The 26,411-nt window shown below is 39.9% G+C and overlaps 2 protein-coding genes across 3 annotated transcripts in view; both read right to left on the minus strand.

Annotated features, from left to right (window-relative positions):
• Window positions 1-458: 458 nt before the first annotated feature.
• On the minus strand, window positions 459-6,662 carry LOC119484849 (retinitis pigmentosa 1-like 1 protein). Its single transcript, XM_037763987.1, has 4 exons — window positions 6,614-6,662; window positions 4,079-6,487; window positions 2,760-2,869; window positions 459-2,631 (listed from the first exon to the last, which is right to left on the minus strand). The coding sequence occupies exons 1-3, from the start codon at window positions 6,660-6,662 to the stop codon at window positions 2,766-2,768; spliced, it is 2,562 nt and encodes an 853-aa protein (XP_037619915.1). The 3' UTR covers window positions 459-2,631; window positions 2,760-2,765.
• An 8,024-nt stretch (window positions 6,663-14,686) lies between these two features.
• The window catches only part of foxj3 (forkhead box J3), an 87,044-nt gene continuing 75,319 nt past the window's right edge, over window positions 14,687-26,411 (minus strand). The window contains exons 7-12 of one of the 2 annotated variants that reach the window (XM_037774724.1): window positions 24,339-24,513; window positions 19,874-20,371; window positions 19,213-19,314; window positions 18,473-18,664; window positions 17,096-17,194; window positions 14,687-16,056 (exon numbers count right to left, since the gene is read on the minus strand). In XM_037774724.1, the coding sequence (XP_037630652.1) occupies window positions 15,944-16,056; window positions 17,096-17,194; window positions 18,473-18,664; window positions 19,213-19,314; window positions 19,874-20,371; window positions 24,339-24,513 (1,179 nt within the window). In that variant the 3' untranslated portion in view covers window positions 14,687-15,943. The remainder of the gene's footprint in view (window positions 16,057-17,095; window positions 17,195-18,472; window positions 18,665-19,212; window positions 19,315-19,873; window positions 20,372-24,338; window positions 24,514-26,411) is intronic. The other variant, XM_037774732.1, reaches the window with a different exon arrangement.

Genomic DNA, 26,411 nt, shown 5'->3' on the forward strand with positions numbered 1-26,411 from the left:
TTATGTATGTATCAGTTTATGGACATGATGAAAAAGAGACCATGAGCATCACAGGCACATCAAATTTCACATAAATATTAAAAACTACTACATAAATTAGGTTTTTGGGTGCTACAGAATCAAAGAGATGATCTGGCATTCACGACAAAGGCCTTTAATCTAGATTTTAACAGAGAATGACGCATGTAGGCAAACATCTAAGAAGCTGTCAGCCTTTCTAAAATATACAGGGCTATTCTTGGTTACAAAATGTCAATATCTAGTACCACACATCCTAAATATACTGGATGTGAAATATAAAATGTCCTTCTTATATAATGTTTTACTTGCTGATATCTTAAATGATATTTGTCATTGTTTATGACTGCTTTGTCTGGTTGTGATGTTGTATATATGAATAAATAAATAAGTAAAGGCCATAGTAAACATTATAAACATTATTCTGTTTGAGTCTTTACTCCCAGGTTTTGTAAATCTATATTTATTTCATACAGGCTCTTTACAACAAGTGCAACAATTACAGTGGGACATGTTTACTGTACTTGGGTGCAGTTTTAATACAGGACACAGCTTTCACTTGGAACACCATGTTCCCCTCACCATCCTAAAAATATTTACAGTGCAGGATGAGCCGTGGACATATAGCTGGTACTGCAGCATGCCAAAGTGTGATTGATAGGGGAGCTCTCCGTCTCATGCTGCAGGACAGAACACGGAAAGTGATAGGCCTACATGGCTCTTGACACATATAGGACGTGTGCTTTTTCATGCATGTGATGAACTGTATTTGTGACCCATGGGGCCAGTCGAAATGTACATATTGTACCTTTGTGATTAAAGGCTAGACAGTATGTGATTGAACAACCACAATAAATAAAATAATCACTATACCCACACTGACCTTATCCTTAATGATCCACTATAAAAAAAAAAAAAAGCTCAACAAGTAAAGTTATAGGTGCATCAAAGTTTTCATCATCTATGAATTTCAAAATCAAAACATGATCATTCAGATGAATCAGAACATTCACAAATGCTTACACACTACATGTTATCATGTCCCAAGTAGCTACTACTCTACTTATAACAGCCATTCAACAGTTTACATTAGCTGAAGACACAGTTTTAAGATCATGTAGAAGGTACTTATACTTCACTTGAGTATTTCTATTCAACCCAGTCGCCAGAAAAAAATGTTGGCATTGTACGTTTCTGCAAACTACGGGATACGTTACATCTATGTTTCTGAACCAAAAATACTTTTCATAAATACGTTTCATATCAGCCTCGTAACACGCTTGCAGAAACACACAATGCCATGCGGTTAACATTGTTAAACGATTAGTTAGGTTTAGACAACGGAACTACTTGGTTACGGTTAAAAAAACATCATGGTTTGTGTTAAAATAATAACGTAGCAACATAATGTAACAACCATTTCAACGCCCTTAGCGGACTTTCTAGCGTAAAGTCAGCATTTACTTTTGGACATGAACGGCGGTCTCCAAGTCCTGTGTTTGTTTTACCCGTCCACCACCCCTCCCAGCTGCCCGTAGTGTACTTTCTCGCTTGTTATACTCGTTATTATTCCACGTAACTTTCAATAACGGTCGCTTGATATACTAAGTCATTTGCCCTGACCGAATGCAAAAACGCTGACATTCAGTGTATCCGTGGTTTGCAGAAACGTACAATGCCAACCTTTTTTCCTTGCGACTGGGCTGTTCTATTATGCTACAAATACTTGAGGATAGTGCTGTTTGTTTTACTCCCCTGCATTTATTTGACATTAGTACTGTAGTCACAGTTTTATATACAAAACCTCTGATCAGCCTATAAAATATGATGCATTTACATAGATTAATGTTAACCTGGGGAGCTTTTGGCCACTGGTAGCGCTATGGAGCAATGTTTTTACAAGTGGGTCCCTGCTTTGTTTGTATTGAGTTTGTGCACGAGAACACAAACAACATGATGCACATTCCTGTCGCTATTTTCTGGCTATTCAACAGTAAGTGGTAATAAGATGCAGAGAAGAGTAGAGAAGTACCAGCAAGGCAGTAATGAAGATAACTGCTAGCATTTAAACAATGAAAGATTGAAAATATTCATAAAATATTAGACCTCCAGGGAACACACAATGCATTTTGGTGAGACACACTGAATGATAACAAAAGTTTTGTTTACAAGAAAACTCCACAGGATGCCTTTAATCTACCTAAAAGTATATAAAGTAGGTAAAATTAGCTCCCCCTCACCCAACAGGAAAATTATGCTTACACATTAATGCATCAGGGGCCATTCTGCTATCTAATGAATACTATTACCTTTAAGTAGGCTATTTTATGCTGATGATACTGTCATATTTCTACTTAAGTAAAGTATAAATAGGATTTTTACTAGTAGAGTATTTTTGTATTACTTCTTTAACTGAAACAGAAAATCTTAATACCTCTTTCGACCACTGGTTTCCTTTCTTATAGTGTCTTTCTGGCTGTCCAAACCTTGGAGGAACTGGAAACTTTCTTAAGCAAAGATCCAACGCAGAGAAACTTGTTCAGCTCAGTGCTTCAGTTGCTCCACATAACAAACTGCGATTCCATTTGTCAATTCAGCCTTTACTCCAGTGTCCTAAAACAAGAGGAATAATTGTGAGTGCAGTGTTTTTGACTTTGCTGTAAGAAGTGAATACAAAGCCGTTTAATAGTTATTAGTTATGGATTCAAGCTAATTCAATTCGTTGCCATTGTTGTACTCACTTGCATTCAGCGCAATTTCTTTAATACAAACATCCCAACAATCCCGATAATGAAAAGAGACAGCAGCGTGAAGAATGCTGCACCGAGCACTGCCCCCCTTTTCACCTGAGCTGGGAGACCAAAACTGTCATTATTGATATCAACACTCAATATTCTGCCGATTAGAATGTTTTCAGGCTATTAAATAGGAGTTATCAGTCACTATAAGCCCCATAGATGTGGGTCATTAGGGGCCTACCACACCTACTAGTAGGTTTTATCATCTATTCACATGGTAGATCACAGAAAGAAGATATAAAAGAAGATGACAGCAACCTCCAGCGACTGTAGTAATTATGACAGGAGCTGAAGCGGAAGTCAGGCGCTGTAGTATAGACAGTTTGAAACTCCATATGGGGTGGAGATTGGGAACGATGGACAAAACACAAAACACAGGGATTTCAACCAGGAGACCGGAGTTTGCATCCCGTGTGAAACCAACAACGTGTAGTTGTCTTTGTTTTCGTACTTATTTTAATTCAAAACACAATGTTTTCCCCTAAACTTAACTAAGTGCTTTTTTTTTTTGCCTAAACCTATAGAAATTGTAGTTTTGTTGCCTAAACCTAAAGAAGTTGTAGTTTTGTTGCATAAACCTAAAAAAGTTGTAGTTTTGTTGCCTAAACCTAAAGAAGTTGTAGTTTTGTTGCCTAAACCTAAAGAAGTTGTATTTTTTTTTGCCTTAACCTGTTTTCTTAGCTAATCCTAAAGAAGTTGTAGTTTTGTTGCCTAAACCTAAAGAAGGTGTAGTTTTATTATCTAAACCTAAAGAAGGTGTAGTTTTATTATCTAAACCTAAAGAAGTTGTAGTTTTATTATCTAAACTTAAAGAAGGTGTAGTTTTATTATCTAAACTTAAAGAAGTTGTAGTTTTGTTGCCTAATCCTAAAGAAGCCTTTTTGTTTGTGTTAAAAACTTGATGTTTCATTCAGTTTTACATGTTAGAACGTGTTGCTTTAAGTTTCACTTTCACTTTTCACAACGTAGTAGACGTAGTAGGCCCCTAATGACCCATATCTATGGTGCTTATAGCGACTGATAACACCCATTTAATGGCCTGATAACAGTCAAATCGGGTGTGATATTAAACTTTTCTCACCGTGAGCAGAAATGTCCATGTGCTCACAACACTGGTTGTGCCCCAGGGGATTAGTTGAGGCTTTTCACACATATTTATTTTTTATTTCACTGTAATTGTTAATAATTACATCCTGGAATTTTTTAACAAAACCACATGTTCACATCATCGTTTTGCAAATAGCTCAGTGCTGGATTCTTACCTACAGGTTCATCTTCTATCAATATAGCAGCAGCTTTCAAATCTCCACCGCGTGTCTTCATGCTGGTGCCATGAGGAGCAGGAACGATTCGTGCTTCAGGGACAGCTGGGGCAGGATGTTCAGCTGGGGCTTCAATTAAGATCTCTGTTGCAGCAACTGGGACTTCCTGACCTGGATCCTGTGCTCCCTCTATAGTGTCATTCTCAGATGGGGTCTCACTGACGGATGTGACAAGTATCTCTGCATCGCTGTCACCTACTGTGTCCTCTTCCAGTGCTGTTTCCTTTGGGAGAGGATCTGATTGAACTTCTTCTTCTTGAGCACCCTCTTCTAGATCTTCCATGGGGATGATGAGGATTGGGTCTTCTGGAGCTGGTTCCTCACAAGTGGGTTCCACAAGAACAATGACAGCAGGTGTTTCCAGGGTTTCCCCTGCAGCCTGTTCCACTTGACCTTCCTCTTCTGTGTCAAGGACAACTGATTCTTGATCTTCTGGTGCACCAGGAAGAGGCTCTTCATTTGTAACAGGGTCCTCTTCTGCATTTTCTTCTGGGACTATTAGGACGGGCACCCCAACAGCTTCCTCTGGAGCTTCTTCTTCTTCTGGTGCTTCTGGGGAAACTATTGGGATTGATTCTTCTATAACTTGTTCTTCCTTTTCAGCATGATCCAAAGGAACAATGACAGCAGGATCGTCTGGGGCTGACTCTTGTGGTGCCGTTTGTTCTGCAGCTGGTTCCACTTGACCTTCCTCTTCGTTCTCAAGCTCTACAGGAAAGACGGCAACAGATTCTTCTTCTTCCACTTCAGCATTTTCTTCCAGGACTACCGGGGCAACTTCTTCCTCTCTTGCATCTTCCTCTGGAGCTTCCTCTTTTGTTTCTGCAAAAATGATAGAGATTGTTTCCTCTTGTTCCTCTTGATCCGACTCCGGTTCAGCAGGTTCTACAGGAACAATAACAGCAGATTCCCCTTGACCTGCCTCCTCTGTCTCAAGTTCTGCAGGGACGAGTACAACAAATTTCTCTTCTTCTGGTGTCAGAGGAGGAGCAGCAAGTCCTGCCTTAGTACTGCCACCAGGGATTTTACAAGTACATGTAAGTAAAAGTTCTTTTGGAGCAGCTTCTTCTGCTGCATTTCCCTTTGAAGCTTCATTTTCTGAAGCCCCGACAGGAATAATGGGGATTGATGCAGCTGGGACTGGATCTTCCAGATCCTGCTGTTCTGGTGATGTGTTTTCTACATCGCTCTCAGCAACAGCAGTTTCTTCTTCTGCATTTTCCTCTGGAGCTTCATCCTCTGAAGCATCTAAAGGAATGACCAGGATCGGGTCATGCTGTTCACTCTCTACAGCAGCAGCAGTTTCTTCTTCTGCATTTTCCTCTGGAGCTTCATCCTCTGAAACATCTAAAGCAATGACCAGGATCGGGTCATGCTGTTCACTCTCTACAGCAACAGCAGTTTCTTCTTCTGCATTTGCCTCTGGAGCTTCATCCTCTGAGGCATCTAAAGGAATGACCAGGATCGGGTCATGCTGTTCACTCTCTACAGCAACAACAGTTTCTTCTTCTGCATTTGCCTCTGGAGCTTCACCCTCTGAAACATCTAAAGCAATGACCAGGATCGGGTCATGCTGTTCACTCTCTACAGCAACAGCAGTTTCTTCTTCTGCATTTGCCTCTGGAGCTTCATCCTCTGAGGCATCTAAAGGAATGACCAGGATTGAGTCATGCTGTTCACTCTCTACAGCAACAACAGTTTCTTCTTCTGCATTTGCCTCTGGAGCTTCATCCTCTGAAGCATCTAAAGGAATGACCAGGATTGAGTCATGCTGTTCACTCTCTACAGCAACAACAGTTTCTTCTTCTGCATTTGCCTCTGGAGCTTCATCCTCTGAAGCATCTAAAGCAATGACCAGGACCGGGTCAGGCAGTTCACTCTCTACAGCAGCAGCAGTTTCTTCTTCTGTATTTTCCTCTAAAGCTTCATCCTCTGAAGCATCTAAAGGAATGACCAGGTCCGAGTCATGCTGTTCACTGTCTATAGCAACAGCTGGGGCAGCTTCTTCAGTGGTTTCATCTGGAGATACCTCTGCAAAGGCAGCTTCCTCAGGGACAGGTTCCTCCTCTGTAGATTCTTGTGGAGCTGCAGCCAAAGGCTCCTGAGGGGCTGGATCCTGTGCTTCATCAGCTTCATCATGGACCTGATCTTCGAGGAAACTTGGTTCTGGTTCTTTTGCAATAACTGGAATGTCTTCTTCAGCAGGTGATTCCTTCGGAGATGGAGCTGCTTCATCTGCAACAACTGGAATGAGTTTCTCCTGAACTGGTTCTTTTTCCTCTATGTGGTCTTCAGTTACTGGTGCAAGTTCCTCTGGTCCTGGTCCAGAACACTGAACACCTTTGGCAGCTGCAAGAGAAATTAGAGACTCAGCAACAACTTGAGCTGGTACTGTCAACAGTATTGTCATTTGGTATGTTCTCTGATGCTTAGTTCACACTACATGACTTTAGCCCTGATTTTCAGCTCTCCGACAACAGCCCCAGATCAGAGGCAAATTGGCGTTGGCTCGCCGCTTGCACATCGGCGCTCCAGCGTCATGAGTGAACTGTTCAAAGACGAGAGCCAAGAGGCTCGCCGATGCCTCGCAGACACATTTCAGATATCTAGCATGCTAAATATCTGGCCTGCTGGGGACTCTGGCCACGAGCTACAGCCAATGAGAGCCCAAGACACGGGTTGAGGGGAAACCTGTGTGTGTTGCATGTGTCAACACAGAGCAAAGTTGTTGTTGCACATTGAGGAATAAATAGCAAAAAAAAGAGTGTGGGAACCTGTGAAAACAGGCTAATTTGTGAACACAGGTGCCAACAACAACAACATCAGCATGTGTCTTGCGTATGGTATCACGTCATTACTGTGTATTTCTTGCATGTTTTTGTGACAAAACATAGTTATTAGACCTCATCGGGGATTCCTCCCGGTGAGAGATGTTGTAGTGTGTGACCTCCTGTCTCCGGTCAGTCATGTAGTGTGAAAACCACAACCACTTAAAGTCTTATGATTACAAGATAGCAAGTTGTGAAGTGTAAACAATACTGCGATCTGACAACTTTGAGAGTCGTGTAGTGTGAACTTGACTTAAGATGGCCCCTCATTTATCTAAAATACACTTCAACAATAAAATTGGGAATTTGATGTCATGTAGTTTAGTTGAAAGGGTTAATTTATAGATATTTTTTTACTTAGCTTTTTATATTATTTTATCATTCCTAAAATCTTTCAGTAATATGAAATAAAGTTACTCATTAAAGCTTTTGTTTTGCTTAAAAGGCCCAAACATGACAATCCACTGAGCTCAGTTTGATACCATGCAGTAGTAGTTTGGATTTAAAAAGTAATTGTGATCTGAAAGGGTCTGAGGTTAAGCACAAGCGTAGCTGTAAGTGAACCCTATAGAACACTATAGCCGTCGAGGGTGTGATCCAAGTTTAGGTCAAATGTCTCACAGGGTAGCAGGTGTGTCATTGAACAGGCAATGAAAGTATTTTGAGTTTGCAGTCAGGCACGGGTGTTTTATTCTTGATTTATTGGGGTCACAGAGGTCATTTTCCTGAATGAATATTTTTTTTATTACTCATAGCTAGAAAATACCTAAAGCAACATTTGCCTTTCCCTGATTTTGTTGACTCATAGTCTACCTATTATATAACACCAAACACAGGTTTACCTCATTAAACAACATATGTACGTACTTCTGTAACATATTTCTGAATCAAGTTTGTACATTCAGTGTATTCTGACATTCATGTAATATATAAATCAACACATATTCATGAAATGTAACTCAAGCAATCTGTTCAAGTAGTTGTAATAGTTACAACTGAGAAAATATATGAGTTCAATTGATAAGTTGGCTTTACTCAGACTGCAATAATATGTAACATTATGATATTATTGAACAGTATTTTGCATTTCTAAAGCCTGATATCACATCATTTTAAGAACACAATATATAAAAATCTCTATATTTTAAATATAAGGTGTTAAAATGTAGACAAATTATATGTTTTTAGCCCAAAACGAGGTGTCCCAACTGTCCCGGGGAAGGCAGAATTTAGGAAAATGCACTCTTTGTACATTTAACAAAATTGTGCCTTTCACATTTGGGTTTGGCTCCATAAAACACTTGAGGTTTTCTATCATGTCAAAAGAGTTTAGAGGAAATGCATGGCTTACGTATCGGTGGTGCTGAGCATAGCTGGACATTTAGCAGCAGGGTCAGCAGTAACAGAGAGGAAGCTTTGAGCATGATGTCCGTCTTGTCAGAGTCCTTTCATTAGAGTCAGTAACTCCAACACAGCCGTCAGACCGTCGCCCCCACTGTGAAGGAATATCCTACGGGGGCGAAGCACACGTGTAAAATGTCACAGCATGGACACACGTTGTGAAGTGACACACCATATGGACGTATTGGGAGGGTGCATTGAGGGCTGGTGGGTAGAAAGAGAAACCCACTGTGAGATATGATCACATGGACTTATTCTACCAGACTGCACCAGCTGTTCCCGATCCTCCTCGATCAAAGCTCCAACTGTTTGAATAAATCACCTAAAATAGTTGCCTATAAAAACACATATATGAAGTTACACACTGTATACTGACTGTTTCTAAACATTACATAAGGATGCATATTGCTTAAAGAAGTATTACCACTGTCTGATTTAAAAATAGCTTTGATTTTTAATGTTCATTTTTGTTTCTCTGTTTACAATTAAGGTCTTTACTATTTTGTATATTTAAGTATTTACCCAATCTCAAACAAATAAAATATTTATAAATTGTACAGTTTACATTTGGTACAGTTTAAAGAAAGGATTTACTATCTTTTATCACTCATATTAACTGGAATAAAGCTTGAAATAATATTAAACTTTACTCCAGAAATGAAGTTGTTGGCATCTCCCACAACTTCAATGTTGGGAGGTTAATAACATCTGTTTTGGGGATGTTAAGATTTTTCTATGTTTTTGAAAGTGGTAGCCATGGTTACATCTAATATTACAGATAATAATATTAGCTGCTTACCAACTGTTCTACCTCTAAATGATGACTATCATTGTTACTATGAAGACTGTATCTTACATGTCTGAAAACAATAACAACAAAAGCTGCTTTCTGTTTGCTAGAAAAGCTCTCATACTTTATCTCCAAAACTTGGATTACTTTCATGGTTGGATATTGTTTTATCAGAAGAAAAAGGAGCCAGACAATTTGGGGGGTTTTACTTACTTAAGAAATGCCTGAATATGTATTTATTTATGTACATATTTATAAGTTTCTGCATGTTTATAAAGCTGTATAAGCATATATGTTGAGCAGTGTACTAGCCCTTATTAACCTGGGGAGCGATCTTTTATCCACCTTAATGAGGGTTACTGTTTGAGGTTTCCTTGTTTGTTTTTAAAAGATAATATTCAGACAATATTCAGAGAATGAAGTGAAATGAAAGATAAGCCACCTGCACGTTCTGGTTTTGGACAACCGCCGCATCTGCTGATGTTGTGAGACTGAAACGTCATCCTTCTGACGTAACATTGCCGTGAAATCTTCAGGAACAAAGCTCAAACAGCACATTATTCCACAGTGAAGTTACCATATTTTATTTCTTTAAGTGCCATTCATGCATATTGGGGGAAGGGGGCGGGGTGGGCGGTGGTATCGACAATTCTAATAACACTTGAGTTATTTTACAGCACTAAACGAATACAAAGAGTAGCTGTGTCACCTCATTGGACAACAAAAGTAATAAACCGTGCAATAAACAAAAAAAGGACAAATAGGAGAAAAAAAAAAAATACAAGAAATGACAAAGACGAAATCAAAACAAAACAGAAAAATAAAACACAAACCAAATATATATTATCAACACTGAAACACTGAATGTAGAACCATAGTACAGGTAAAAGGTAGTGTCACACAAAAAGCCAACGCATTTTCATCACATATATACAATATAGATATATACATACTGTCACCCTCTGATTGGACAATAACAAAATACTCTATTCTTTCCGCTCCTGTCTTTCGTGAATAAGACCCACCCCCGGCCTTGATACCCCACCCCCGAGAGGAAAAAAGGGATGATTGAAAAGACATATATGTACAAGCACAACAACACACCAGCACTGAATAAAATAGGCCCCAATCAGCAGTACTTGTTGGCAGTTCTCTCCCATATCGTAACAAGGCTTTTTTTTTTTTTTTTTATCTTTTCATTCTTTTTTTCCCCAATAATAGTAATCTCTCTGGCAGATACATGTCCAGCGGTATTTTAAAAACTTAACTCGTCTTTTGAAAAAACTCACACAAGCAAACACACAAATACACACACACACACGCACACACACGCATACAGACGTAATGTAAAATTGTGATTGTGATCCAGTCATTGTCTTCACCTTTTTTTTTCCCTTTTAGCCACATCCGTTTGCTCAAATCTTTTAGTGGGCTGCTGCTGTGCTCAAATAGTAACATGTGAGTTCAACATCTTCACCTGGAAGAAGTGAAACACACTTAACCTTCACACAGACCGAGGACTCACAGGGACGCTCTCTATCGAAGGTCCATTAGAGTCCTAATGGAACACACACTGGTGCTCTTTTTTTCACTGCTGTCTTCAGTTGCAGTCCTTTGGCCCACACTCACCTAAAAAGAGTCATGATTTTGGGTCACTTAACTATTCGGTCTGAGCACTAATTAAGAAATTCTGGCAGTCGAACAAAACTTTTAAAAACTCATAATTGAGATCCACAGGTGAGGAAATCCTCCACATACAAGCGGACGTTTGATATACAAAGACAGACAAAGACAGAGCAGAAAGAAAAGCAGGAGTGGACAGGTATGATTGGCAGGAAAATATAAAAATGAATGGCAGTATCAGACTTCATCTGCACAGTGCAGCTGTGGACAGTTTAACAGTATAAAACTGGGCTGCTTCTAGTTTCAAACAACCTTCTATGTACTCGAACATCTGGTTCTATCATATCCAATAAAACAACCATGTGAGACTTGCACGTGCCGTTTCTCACAATAACAAAGACTTTATGTAATATCATAAAAAAAAAAAAAAGAATCCATGATTGTCGTACAAATATGAAATAAAAACTACGGTGACCACTGGAGCCCATAGTTGCCAAATTATCTGAAAGGAATAGTTTGACTTTCTGGATAATACACTTACTCACTGTCTCACAGGGAGTCAGATATGACGATTGATATGTCGGTACAATAAACATGAAGCTGCAGCCAGTAGACAGTTAGCTTAGCTTAGCATAAAGACTGGAAACAGGACTCTGTCCGACTAGCACCTATAAAGCTCTCAGTAATTAACATGTTGTACCTCAAGGAAGTGACTCCACCCGGCCAAGAAACAGTTCTTGTTGTAGCCTCATATTTATCATACAGATGTGAGTGGTAGCTGCAACGATTAATCGATTAGTTTAATAGTTGACAACTATTTTGATAATCGATTTGAGTAATTATTTAAGAAAACAATATGAATATTTTCTGGTTTCTTTACTCCTATGACAGTAAACTGAATAGCTTTGAGTTGTGGACAAAACAAGACATTTGAGGACATCATCTCGGGCTTTGGGAAACACTGATCGACATTTTTTTTTACCATTTTCTGTCATTTTATAGACCAAACAACTAACCGAGAAAATAATCGACAGATTAATCAATAATGAAAATAATCATTAGTTGCAGCCTTAAGCTGCAGCCAGTAGACGTTTAGCTTAGTTTAGCACAAAGACTGGAAACGGGGGGAAACGGCTAGCTTGGTTCTGTCCAACGGTAACAAAATCCACCTCCAAGCATCTACAGTATATGTAAGAGATAATGTACAGCGAGCAGGTCATTGTTGTGAAATAAACCCCGACAGGGCGATTCAGGCCATAGCAACAGTCTGTTATACATAGCAACGGTCTGCTATGCATAGCAACGGTCTGCTATAAAGAAATAACAGACAGTAGAACGCCGTGATTGACCAATCAGAATTGAGTATTTAACAAAGCCGTGTAATAAAGCTCAGTAATTAACACGTTATAACTCCAGGAAGTGACTCCATCAAGGCCAAGAAAGAGTCAGACACATTACCCTGACACTAAGGTTTTTGTACGGATAAACAAATAAGATCCAGCGTGTTGATTAGAGGCTTGTAGGAAGATTTTGTCGCCTTTTGTTAGAGCCATGCCAGCTGTTTTCCACATTTCCAGTCTTTATGCTAACTCTCTCCCGGCTGTAGCTTCATATTTACCGTACAGACATGTGTGGTATCAATCTTCTCATCCAACTCTTGGCAAGAAAGCAAATAAGGGCATTTCCCAAAAATGTGGAACTATTCCTTTAAACAAGGACACAGTGATTTAGATGCAAAGCACCACACACAGTTTGGCAGTATTGAAGAGAGGAAGAAATTCATTGTCAACTGTGGACAACGCCTCGTAACTGCCTCTAGGGGTCAGATAGATTGACTGTGACTGATGAATAAATAAATGAAAGAATGAGCATGTGAGCGACTAGCTTCTTAAAAACGGTTAAGATCAACACGAGTGTGCAAAGGGCTTTTTTTTTCTTTTCTCAACATAGTGTCTCTAAAGTTCAGCACCGGTCTGATTGAGGAGCCACTTGTTTCAGGTTTCCAGAACCGCTCGTCTCCCTGTTCTGTGCTTCGGAAACCCTTCACCACAAAACAAAAATAAAAAGCATGTCTCAAATCTAGTCTTTAATCACTGTGTGCATCTGCTTTTGTGCTCATATATATCATAGAGATGATTGCAGCAATCAATCATAGCCCTAAAATTACAGTAAAACCAAAACACACACACTCACACACACACACACACACACACACACACCATATGTTCAACCAACACACACACACATTGTATGAGTCACATTTCTCATTCTGTTATGATTGTATAATAGCAAAATCTGACGCTATCCAACTATCACAACAAAACATTGGGCAGTTAAGATATCATATCTCCCTAATTGAAACGTCAATAAACACTGAGTGTAGCATCCAAAACTCACTTTAGGATGTAACTGATTTTACAAATCAAAGAAACGTACAGTTAAACTCAGCTTTTTTTCTCTTCAAATGGAAACAACATCTGATGCATATCCTATTGATCATTAATCAAAGCTTTAGGACATTTTAACAGCCTTCTATTTTTTTTATAGTAATACATTTTATTAGTCTACTAGCGATGTTTCAGTGCGGCTTGAAACCATTACTCTCAAAGTTGCATACAGGTTCTCGTTTTACTGGTTACTGTCACTGGTTTAAATTATTATAACGTGGTTTGCATACGATTTGAAGTGAAATTGTTTAAAGGAATAGTTTGGTATGTTGGGAAATATACTTATACGCTTTGTTGCGTAGAGTTAGAAGAGAAGATCAACACCACTCTATGAGAGACACAGAGAAACAGCTAACCTGGCTCTGTCCAACAGGAACAAAATCAGCCCAAAGGTCGTATATTGCTAAGAAGTGAAGGTCAATTGATTGTTCCAACATCAGTGCCCAGCAGCAAAGCTACGCTACCGCCGTTTTGGACCAAAACGGACGCCTAAAAAGTGCCGTACAAAAGTAAAACAAAAATTATTTCTATTCTATTGTCGTATTCTACCGAAATGGTCCGTGTTGAAAAATAAGATATTATAAATTGAATTAGCGTTTTCAGTCCAAAATGTTCTTCTTTTATATTCTTTGGTCAGCCTACCAGCACCTCTAAAGCTCACTGGTTAACACGTTATATCTCCAGTAACCTGTCAAGAAATAGTCCGGAATGTAACTCCCCTGTAAAACCACAATTTGTTGTTTTTATGCTTCTGTTTTTGTACGGATTTAAACAAATAAGATATAACATGTTAATCAGGAGCTCGTAGGTGGATTTTGTGGCCTTCGGTCAGAGCCAGGCCAGATGTTTACAGTATAGCTTAATATTTACCATTCAATCTTTTCAACTCCCAAAATGTTGGACTACACCTTTAATAAAACCAAACCACGCTGACCTTTCCATTTAAACAAAAAACTTGCTTGCAAACTTGAAGCCCAACCAACACTGGATTGTTGAGGCAAATAACAATACCCATATCTGAAAGTTTAAAAAGATTAGATTGTGATATTATCGGCCGCCGATATCTGTTTTTTAACATTTAAGTTTCTCTAAAATGACCATGATGGGTGGGACGATTAGCAGTTTGAAAATTAACTTGTCAGTGCTCTCTGACAGTTTCTGAATTATCTCAAACACATCTTTGACATTTCTGGACAGAGATTTATTGATACTTATTAACGGACAAATGCAGATATATTGCTGATAAGCTGATAATGCTGGCCCTACCAATATATCAGACTCTATAATAGAGCTGCAACCATTAATCGATTAGTTGTCAACTATTAAATTATCTACTATTTTGATAATCGATTAATCGGTTTGAGTTATAAGAAAAAAGGTAAAAATTCTCTGATTCCAGCTTCTTAAATGTGAATATTTTCTGGTTTCTTTACTCCTGTATGACAGTAAACTGAAGATCTTTGAGTTTTGGACAAAACAAGACATTTGAGGACGTCATCTTGGGCTTTGGGAAACACTGACCGACATTTATCACCATTTTCTGACATTTTATAGACCAAACTAATCGATTAATCGAGAACATAACCGTCATTGTATCTGAATGACGGTGGCTTGTTTAATGATCAATAGGCTGCTCACCTAAAACTGATGCACTTTACCATTAGATGTGAATTTGTTTAGCATTCCACATTATAACAGCTTCTGATTGTAAAGCAATTATTGACCGACATGATGCACACAGAGAACCTAAAAACCTCGAGTTACTTTGGGTTGAATGAATTCAAAAAGACAAGAAATGTTTGACTGATCCCCTGCTTTCACCTTCCTCTCACACTCATCGTCATATCCACTCGTTCTTGAAGTGCTTGAGACAGAGAACTAAGAAAAGAAAAAGTTGCTGTACTCCCATTACTAGTCTGTTTGCAGCGAGCCTGATCACATTGGTTGGCTATGAAAACACATCACGATACGTTCTGTGATCTCTCTCTCTCACTTTCTCTCTTGGTTTGTTTAATATCAAGCCTGCTTAAACATTTAACACCCTGTTCAAAGTTATTGTAAACCTCACTTTACCACCAATTCAGCCACAGTGGGGCCCACTTTTTTCTCCCAAAAGTGACCAACGAGCACCATCACATTACTCACAGAGACGGCCTTTTGTTTCTTAAAAACAACAAAAAAAACAAAATAAAAAAGAGAGATAAACTCATCCAAGAGGCAGCTGAGGCCAATGTCAACACGAGAAGAATTACAAGCTGAACACGTCGCTCAAATCACATAACAGTTACGGAGCAGGGGGTTCGGGGGGGGGGGGGGAGAGGGGTCGGGGCTTTGGAAGGCTGCTGGCTAGGGACGGGGAGAGAGAGGGCTGGCTGAGGAGCTGAGGAGCATGTGGTTTAGACGTGAATGTGTTCTACTCGTCTCTAGACAAGTACATAAGCAATCACTTTAACATGTCCCACTAAATATGATTGTCTTCAAAGTAACATTTTCTAGTTATGTTTTGCTTTTTGTAAAAATGTCAGGACTCTGAAGTCTGTCTCTCTCCAAAGCTTTGTCAAATGTTCTTCTGCATCCCACCCACAGTGGCCTCCTCCTCCTCCTCCTCCTCCTCCTCCTCCTCCTCATCTTGCGGCCTTTCAGCTCAGCCTGGCTTCCTCCGGCTTCCACCTCCTCTCCTCGCTCCCTTTTGTTTTGCAAAAAGGAGGTCTAGCGGCTAGACAATGGAGTCCCAATCAAAGTCATCCTGGATGTCATCAGCTGGCATGCGATGCATCTGGAAGTTTCTGGTAGGTATCATGTGCTGCTGGTTCATCTGTGCATGGTGTCCTGGAGAAGGGAACAGGGAGAGTCAGAGCCACCCAGCGGTTACATTTTCTTTAGGCAAAAAAAGATGGATTTAGTGGGTTTAAATGAATACTTCATCCACAAAATTACCATTTGTATATCAATTACTCACCGCGTGTTACCTTGAATTCTTGTTTTTCTCGCATGCCCCCACGTATACGAAGAATCAAACAAGACTCGGTCAAAACGGCCGGACCGTGTACGGTCAGTCTGGGAATTTGTGGCTAAATTGTTACACAAATAGCCAGTGGTCATGTCTATTATGTTAAATCCAGTAAGTCTTTCTTAATGTACTGCAGTAAACAGTGGTGTAATGGTCGTCGATAAGGTGGGTGAACTACAAGGTAGAGATGAGAAGGAAGTGGGTATACAATGGCTTTTTGGCTTATAGGTGTGTATACTGTAAACCGCCAGAAAGAGAGAGGTGGGTATACTGCGTATAGCCGCGCATACCCTCCACTACACCACTGGCAGTAGCATATGACGACATTGTAAAGCTACGCATTAAAAAAAAGGTCAAGAAATGTTGTAAATGAAGTTACAAGAACAGTTTTTTTCCACTTATATCTTAATGTTTGATTGAAAGACAAAAGTCTTGATGAAATTAAGTAAATTGGGGCATTAAACAACAGCAAACTATGAAAGCTCACTGAACTTTTAAATAGTAAGGTTTTAGTGAAGATGCATGTGTTTGAGAAGTAGTGAGCATACGGCTGGATAAATGAGACTTGGACTATACTGCATGAGTCGTGTGAGAGTTTATAAACGGATGTTTTGATACAGTTTTGCTGTCGTTAAACACGGCTCTCATTTACTTCAATTCATAAAGAATTTTCCGTGTTGATGATTCTTGAAAAAGTTTTCTTCAAGAATTCAAGGTAACATTGGGTGAATAATTGATATATAAATAGTAATTTTGTGGGTGGAGTATTCCTTTATTAAATTAAACATTAATATAAGGTTTCATAATGCGCTGAAAGTAATGATCTGAATCCTGTTTTTCTCTACGGCTTCATGTCACCTGTCATTGTGGGTCCTGCGCCGCTCATGGGGGACATGTGGGGATATCCTGGAGGCCCCATCATGGACATGCTCTGTCTGGTGTCCATGTAGAGATTTCCTGTAGAGAGGATCAAAACCACACTTGATTTTCAGCAATCATTTAAACCAGGCAATGCACCTCTTGAATTCAAGTATCTGAACCAAACTAGTTTCTAGAGGGAGGCCTTGCAGTCTAGTTTACAGGGGGATTCTGAATTTACCATTACTACTATTATTTACACGTCTCTCTGCTGAAATCAATGTTTGAACTGCTTTCAGCAGTATATTACCTGTGGCTCTCCTAAAACAGCAGGTCATCTTTTAGGACTGAACGATTTAAAAAAAAATATCTAATTGGGATTATTTTGACTGATATTGTAATTGCGATGTTATTTGTGATATTAGAGGGAATGATCATTTCTACATCATTATTCTTATTTTCACTGAAAAACATATTAAACTGATTATGGTGTGATTTTTGTGAGGATTTGTAGCAAACAAAGATGTTTTATTTAGTGTGTAGAATATGATGTGTAGGCCAGGACATTTCTGTAGCACGACAATAATTATTTTAAAATGAACAAATATTGCGCCTTCTACGGTCTGAACATTGCAGTAGGTCATATTGCAATTTTGATAAAATTTTGATTAATTGTGCAGCCCTATAATCTTTGTAACTTCAACATTTTGGAGTTTGTGTGTCAACTCACAAGGTTTGGAGAGCAGAAAAAAAAGCAAAATTGTGTTTAATTCTTCCGACATTCCTCTTATCTTTTATTTTTCCCTGTGAATTACTGAATCATCTGATATCTTCAGACCTCTAAAAAAAGATGCAAATAAATCTGATCTGGTCTCAACTGGTAGATATGTGCAGCCGGTATCGAGGGGTTGCAAGCAGACATTGTTTCTTTTTAAGTTGTCACACAACCCAAAAATGTTGGGAATCACTGGCATAAAGGCCAAGCAGAGCTCATCATGTGCAAAAAGACTGAAGACTTGTTGCAATTTCAGATAGAGAGAACTGAGATAAAATCACCAGACAATGGGCTTCTATATTCATTTTCACAGAGTTCTTCTTTCTTACAGATAAACAGTCAGAAAGACCTCACAGCTATACTGACATTTGAAGTTCTATATACTGTACAATTACATGATCTTTTCCAGGAAACTAAACCAGATTAAATGCCTACGTCTTTCAAGATACATGATGTAGATTATTCCCCTTCCATCAGCTGCTGTCTCTATATGATTTAAATATCACTTGAGTTTAAAACAAAACCTGCTCAGCACAGTGACACAAATTCAATCAAACCGTGCTATAAAAGAGACGGTAGGAGTTAAGGAGCGGGTGTTTAACCTGCGTTGAGGTGCTGGCTGGGTTTGCTGGGGTGCATGGAGCCGTGACAAACAGGAGACTGCACTGCCCCTTGTGGCTGGATTACGCCGGTGCGGGCAAAAAACTGGTTGATGGACGAGCAGAGGTCGGCGATCTGGGTGGGTTCCAGGGACCAGTTGTTCAACTCCGCTTGTCTCATGCTGTCTCTCAATCCTTACGGACATAAAACACACATTAGCACACACATTAGAGTTACCATCAGAGCCATGTGACTGTGTCTGTCTGCACTAAAATGCCTTTGTGACAATGAAATGCATGAAACTGCACCAGCCGACTGTCCAAAGAATATAAATTTAGTATAAATGAGAAACTAATTTACAAACACAAAGAGAAACTTTGGATGCAATATATATTCATTATGTCAGTAACCTTCAGTGGGTGATATTTAAAAAACATCCTACCTTGCAATCCTAGACTGTAATTGGATAAACTGACCTGCTGAGCTCGGTGTTTTGGTAATTAAACTTGAAGGCAGTGTTATTTAATTGAAGAGCTCAGTTTAATTAAACTCGTAATCAACTCCACAGTGTCAACACTTCAGCACTCAATCAAAAGCTGGGGCAGTACTGTACCATCAGCTCCTGCCTTTAAATGTTCTCTTTCTTCAGAAAAAAGTCTAACAAATGAATTAAATACATAACTATTATTTGTTTAATATTTCTAAAATGCAGTAAGGTCTATTTGTAGTGTCCAAACCGCACCTTGGAAAGGTGAAAGGTCGACATCAGCCCAGTTATAGCTGCTAGCAATACGACAGCTTTCTTTCAGTGCATCCAGATTTGGGTACCAGTCAGACAGTAAACCTGAAACACACACACACATCACACTACCTGTAACATTACACGATAAGAGACTTGAAGGATACATGTGATTTTGGTTCACTCCTGGGATAAATACAGATTTAGTCCTAATTGCATCATTTTACGGACAACTGCACAATAATTGCTGCTGTAATTGTTATATACTGTTGGGTTAGGTAATAAGGCCAGATGATGCATTTTCATTGTAGTCACATTTTTTATAGCTGTGCAGGCAGTTGTAGCACCAAATAAAACAGATTATCAGGCTTTTTAACAGTTCAGCTCTGCGCAGCGGCCACTAGGAGGAGCCAGTCGACTCTGTAAGAGCTGCTGGAGTCGCTGGATGCAGCATTGCTTTGTTCTCACAAACAGCACAGATAATAAATCAGATGATGATTTACTGTTTAGCACCTTTACATTTCCAGAGCACATAACAATTTCTAAATGACGATGATGCAAAGCCGTATCCAGCTGTCGTCGTTTGTTGACGTGTGTCTGTGTGATGAACATGATGAGGACTGCGAAACGCGGCGAAAGACGATGACAGACAGAAGGGTCTTACCTGTGTTGCAGGCCATCTGTTGCTGGGTAGGATGGGGCTGGTGGGAGAGGCTCGGATGCTGCTGTCCGTGTTGAGAAGGGTGCTGGCTGTGCTGCGCGTGTTGGGCGGGGTGCGGCGTGTGTTGCTGTGGGTGCTGGCCGTGGGACGGGTGCTGCGATGGGTGCTGCCCGTGCTGGGAGTGCGCAGCGTGCTGGGGGTGCTGTGGGAGCTGACTGTGTTGGCTGTGCTGGGCGTGTTGGCTGTGTTGGTTGTGTTGGTTGTGGGGGCCGCCGTGCTGCTGCGGGAGGTGCTGTGCGTGGGGCGATCCGTGGCCGGGGTGGGCCTGGGCCGGATGGGACAGGGGCACCTGGCCACTGTTGGCGGAGTGGCTGTTGGGGTGGCTGTTGGGTTGGTTGTTTGACAGGCTGTTCTGAGTGCTAATGGTGCCACTGGGGGAGTGCTGATAGGAGCAGGAGGTGTGGGTCTGCTGGGAGGAATCCGACGGTATGCCCATCAGACCTGGGAAACAAAACACACCGACACAAAGCTTATAACAGTGCTGAAACAAAGAGTCAACGACAGACAATTATGTGCATTATCAACAATTTTGATAATTGATGGCGCTGCAACAAACCTTACATTATCCATTAATTGGTAATTAATTTCCCAATTAATCGATAAGTTGCTTCGTCTATAAAATGTCAGAAAATAATCAGATTTTCGCAGAGCCAAAGCTTACGTCTTTAAACATCTTCTTTTATCGTACCAACCAAAACCACCAAAATATTAAATTCAGTAATACAAAACTAAGGCTGCAACTAACGATTATTTTCATTGTCGATTATTTTCTCGATTAATCAATTAGTTGTTTGGTCTATAAAATGTCTGAAAATGGTGAAAAATGTCGACCGGTGTTTCCCAAAGCCCAAGATGACGTCCTGAAATGTCTTGTTTTGTCCACAACTCAAAGATATTCAGTTTACTGTCACAGAGGAGTAAAGAAACCAGAAAATATTCACATTTAAGAAGCTGGAATCAGAGAATTTGGACATTTCTTTTCTTAAATAATTACTCAAACCGATTAATCGATTATTAAAATAATTGGTGATTAATTTAATAGTTGACAACAAATCGATTTATCTTGGCAGCTCTAAATAAAACAGAAAAAAATCAGCAAATTCTCACACTGAAGAAGCTGGGACGAGTTAACGGCCACTTCTGCTTGAAAAATGACTCAAACTATTAATAAATAATAAAATTGTTACAGATTAATTTTCGGTAGATTGTTGATAAAATGCCAGCACTTGCTGGCTGCAACGTCTCAGTTGTGAAGATTTTCTGTTTTTCTCCGTTTCTTCTCATTGTAGATGGAACATATTTTGGACTGTTCGTTGCTACAGAAAAAGCAATTTGCAGACGTCACCTTGGGCTCCTCACTGAATCACTGAATCTAAAAGTAATTGACAAATTAATTGATAATGAAAATATCTTTTTTAGTTGAAGCCCTAACTGGTGAAATGAGACTACTAATTCCAACACAGATGTCAGTCACATGGCTTTCAGACTGAGGTGTATTAGCATAATGCACTTCAGCACAAACACAAAGAGAGCCGGGGTCCTCACATGTAAAAACAGCTACTTTCATATATCTGAACATCTTACAATAATGGGATCTGGACCTCCCGGGTTTAAAGGAATACTTCACCTCCAAAATTATCATTTGTATATCAATTACCCACCCTGTTACCTTGAATTCATTAAGAAAAGTTGGTTTTTCTTGCATGCCTCCGCAGTGAACAAATATTAAAAAAACGGAGAAAAGTCTTGATAAATTGAGGTAAATGGGGGCCGCGTTAACAACAGCAAAACTATATCCAAACATCCGTTTACAAACTCTCACACAATTTGTGCAGTATAATCCAAGTCTCATTTATCCAGTCGTATGCAAACTACTTCCCAAATACCTCATCTTCGCTAAAACCTTACTATTTAAAACACTTAACAGTACTCATATGGACGAGTAGCGCGCCTGCGCAACTGTGAGACTGTTTATGCAGAAGTGTTTTAAATAGTAAGGTTTTAGCGAAGACGATGTGTTTGGGAAGTAGTGAGCATACAACTGGATAAATGAGACTTTGATTATACTGCATGAGTTGTGTGAGAGTTTGTAAACGGATGTTTTGATAGCCAATAACTAGGGCTGTCAAAGTTAACATGATAGTAATTAGTTTTAACGCCATTCATTTCTTTAACACATTATCACAACTTGTGATTTTTTAGGTTGTAGCGAGCTCAGTGTTAAAGCTAGAATGAAGATATTGGTATCATATGAAACTACTCATATGAATCCATTGACACCAACCATGTCATACTAGCTTGTCGCGAAGGAGGCAGAATAACGCCCCAAACTTGCGCTATTTTTTTGTGAAGAAAAACTGTCATGGCCATTTTCAAAGGGGTTCCTTGACCTCTGACCTCCAGATATGTGACTGAAAATGGGTTCTATGGGTACCCACGAGTTTCTCCTTTACAGACATGCCCACTTTATGATAATCACATGCAGTTTTAGGGCAAGTCATAGTCAAGTCAGCACACTGACAGCTGTTGTTGCCTGTTGGGCTGCAGTTTGCCATGTTATGATTTGAGCATATTTTTTATGCTAAATGCAGTACCTGTGAGGGTTTCTGGACAATATTTTACATTGTTTTGTGTTGTTAATTGATTTCTAATAATAAATATATACATACATTTGCATAAAGCAACATATTTGCCCACTCCCATGTTGATAAAAGTATTAAATACTTGACAAATCTCTTTTTAAGGTATATTTTGAACAGATAAAAAATGTGTGATTAATTTGCGATTCAATATTTAATTTTATTTATTTTGGATTGACAGCCCAACCTTGTTTGTAGTAGCAGCTTTTTTGTTGTTAAACATGACCCCCATTTACTTCAATTCATCAAGACTTTTCTCCGTTCTCGGATTTTCCATTCAACGTGGAGGCATGCGAGTAAACAGTTTTCTTCATGAACACGCGGTGAGTACTTGATATACAAATGGTCATTTTGGGGGCTGAAGTATTCCTTTTAAGTAGTTCTACACTTGAGACAAACCAGCTGCCTCCTTGTTGTATCAGGGAATGACTCAGCATCAGTTGTGTCTCTGAGGTTCGCGAGCTGCCGTCGCCTCCCCTCTTCCGCCACACAGCTCTGGACTGTCTTTGACAAATTCATTGTGCTGCTGCTGCTGTGCGGCTCTTTAACAGACATGACTGGAACATGAACATCTGCACACCCAACTGCAATCATCTGAGTGGCAGGGAGTGGTCTTAAGAGGCCCTGTCCTTCACAGCTTTGGCACAGTAAACCTATTTCACTGGAGTGCTTTTAGAGCTGACTCTCGCCCTGCACCTCCACAATCGGCACGTAACACTCACTGCAGGGGTGACAAAGGTGCATCTCTTATCGGCACAGAAAGCCCATTGTCCAACCAGGGAAATACAGAAAGCAATTAACGCGGCACCAGAATAATAATGCGAGCTCATTACCTATTATCAAAGCCAGTGAATTAGCTCACTGTCTACAGCGGCAGAGTGTGAAATCCTCTAGCTCGATTATTTACGCTTTTTAATTGCTAGAGCTTGTCTGACTAAGAGATTTCACTTTTATGCGCATAAAAAAAGGTAACAACTTTGAACTAATGAAACATAGATGATAGATTAAAGGAGAGGAACTCTTTGAAAACATTAGCATGAAATGCATTTGATTTGTGAAAGTAGGTTATACACAGAAAGCTCAGTCTACTTTGCTCATAACCCGCTTGTCAAGTGCTCTTTGTTTATCAGTCAATCAGATTACAAGCAGAAATGCATTTTGTTCTGCGGGGACTCACAGGCTTTCGGAAAGCTGTGCTCTATCCGCTACTATGTATTATATCATACAAATTCCCCATCATTATGACAAATGAACCTCAAATCCAGCAGATTTACTGAGGACTTGGGCTGCCTGCAACCTCCTTCACTCCCTCTGATGAAACATGAGAAAACATTTCAAACGTGACAACAAGACGCAGAAAACTTTCATGTAATTTGAAGAACTATAAAAGCAAGAAGGATGGCGTATCAAATCTGAATTAACCATTAAATGAATGCAGTAACATCTCTTTTTACATCCTCTAATGAAATATTTAAGACATGAACTCTCAGACTCTACTTCTGAATATGAAATGAGGCCTTTTCCACATTGCTCCGGCAAAAGACCATGAAAATACTCAGTATAGATTTACACTATAGGCTAGTCAGCCTGTTGAATACCTGCTCGCTTCACGGTAAACCTAATTAGTGCCTAAAGACTCTCTGTAGCCCCAGCTGTTAAGAACAAACCAACATTAGGGAAAATCGTTCTGAGAATCATCCCGTTCCTTGATAAATAAAGCTTAGGCTCTTTATTAGATTTCCACTTGACGCTCCCGCGAGGCCACTCACCTTGTTGGCTGAAGGACTGCTCAAAAACAGACTTGTAAAGGCTGCGGAAGGAGGCACTGAGATCTTCAAATTCAGAGAACAGGAGCTGCTTGTCCCTGTCGGGCATGTTGTACTGGGACTGGGGGGGCTGCTGGAGGCTCATGGACTGGGACACGGGCTCTGGGTGAGTGGTCACCTGGAGAGACGAGGAGATAAAGAAGGTTTAAAAAACCGCAAACAGCAATATCGAGTGCAAAATAAGATGTTTAATGTTTAATTTGTGATTGATTTTTGTGGAAGCACACCGGCTACAGTTCTGCTGCTACATCTGCACCACAGACTACAGGGACTACTACAGTAAGAGGAGCGCACTATAATGTTCAAACACATCAATAATATACATACTTTTCAAAGATACCCGCCATGCTCATCTGGTCACGGAGCCGCAGAAACAGAAAACAGAAAACCTCTAGAATATTCAATGCTGGTGGTTTATGTGAATGTACGCAGTAAACACACAAGTCAAATCCAGGGGGCTACCTCCGGGTCTGAGAAGTGAAGCCAATGTAGAAGTGCCTTAAACCTGCATTCTCTCTAATAGCCAGCAGGGGGCGACTCCTCTGGTTGCTAAAAGAAGTCTGATTGTATAGAAGTCTATGAGAAAATGAGCCTTGATTTATTACCTCAGTAAACATTGTAACATGAGTTTATGGTCTCAATCGCTAGTTTCAAGTCTTCTTCAATACAGCATGATGTTCATTTAGTAAATTATGGTCCCATTTAGAGTCAAATAGACCATAAAGCAGGGTATGCTTTAGGGCGTGGCTACCTTGTGATTGACAGGTCGCTACCACTGTGTTGTCCGTGCTTTCGTCTTACAACTTTAACCCTTTCACAGTGTGTTTTCAGTTCAGAAATGTTAAATATTGGTGCCTTCAAGTGGGGTCGTGTTTATCGTGTTCACGAGAAGAGTCCATATGAACACCCCCCTCTTGTGGTATTCACGACATAGTAAGTGGAAAGTTTCTGAAAGCTCTGAGTTTCCTCTGAGATGTTTGTTGACGTTGTCAGAAATGGCGGAGGTCATGGAAGTTAATTTTTTGGTGTACAATAAGTTAATATATTTTAATTGTAGTTGTATATTTTCATAATCATAATTTTATAATAGGTTTGAGGAAAATGTTGATATTCCCAACGGCCTCATCTTTTTCCTCTGTCATTATGCCTTTTGCATTTCTTGCATTATTATTATTGCTAAATTGTTAGCCTCCGTGTCTTCTAGACGCCGACAGTAAGGTTGATATTGCCGTTGCTTAGCAGCGGTGTTCTCACGACTTAACCACTTGAATGCCAAGCATATTGTGTACACAACTTCCCATGTTGTAAACACAAGCTCACAAGTTTCATTTGAAGGCACCATATAACCTTTTTGGGCGCCTTAAAATGTCTTATTCAGCGTTCAGTAGTACTTAAACCAAGATGACGACAGCCAAAATGCCGAACTCAAGGCTTCAAAACAGCAGTCCGCAAACCAATGGGTGACGTCACGGTGACTACGTCAACTTCTTATATACAGTCTATGAGGATGGTTTGAGTGTTCGGAGGAGCTACTGTAATAATGTTATGGTGTCAGTCAGACAGCAGGTAAAGAACAATCACACGGACCACAATAATCTAGGTCAGTGCTTAGTTACCGCCTTGGCTTGCGTAACATTAAGAGACCAACTCGAATGGACACAAACCCGATACTCTGGTGGCCAAGCAAAATGTATTTAAAACAAAATCAATAGCAATACCTTGTACAAATAAGCAGCCATTTTATCCATGTATTTGTGTGGGCAGTCAATGTTATGCACCGCCCCGAGGTGTGAGACGGCAAGCTGCGTTCCCCCTCCAGCAATGGCTTAGTCTACGGGATTCATCGCAGCGAGGGCAACGATGAAAAACCATCGCTATTTCACAAAGCAGGACCTGACCCGTGTCAACTGTGGGGCTAGCATTACAAGAGAGGTCACGTCCAATTTCTGATCATAACATCTTCCTCTTCCAAGATGTGGGCAGGCTGCTCAAGTGCACGGCTCACACAGTCTGGCT

This window comes from Sebastes umbrosus, chromosome 1, assembly GCF_015220745.1.
Source record: "Sebastes umbrosus isolate fSebUmb1 chromosome 1, fSebUmb1.pri, whole genome shotgun sequence".
Taxonomy (NCBI): Eukaryota; Metazoa; Chordata; class Actinopteri; order Perciformes; family Sebastidae; genus Sebastes; species Sebastes umbrosus.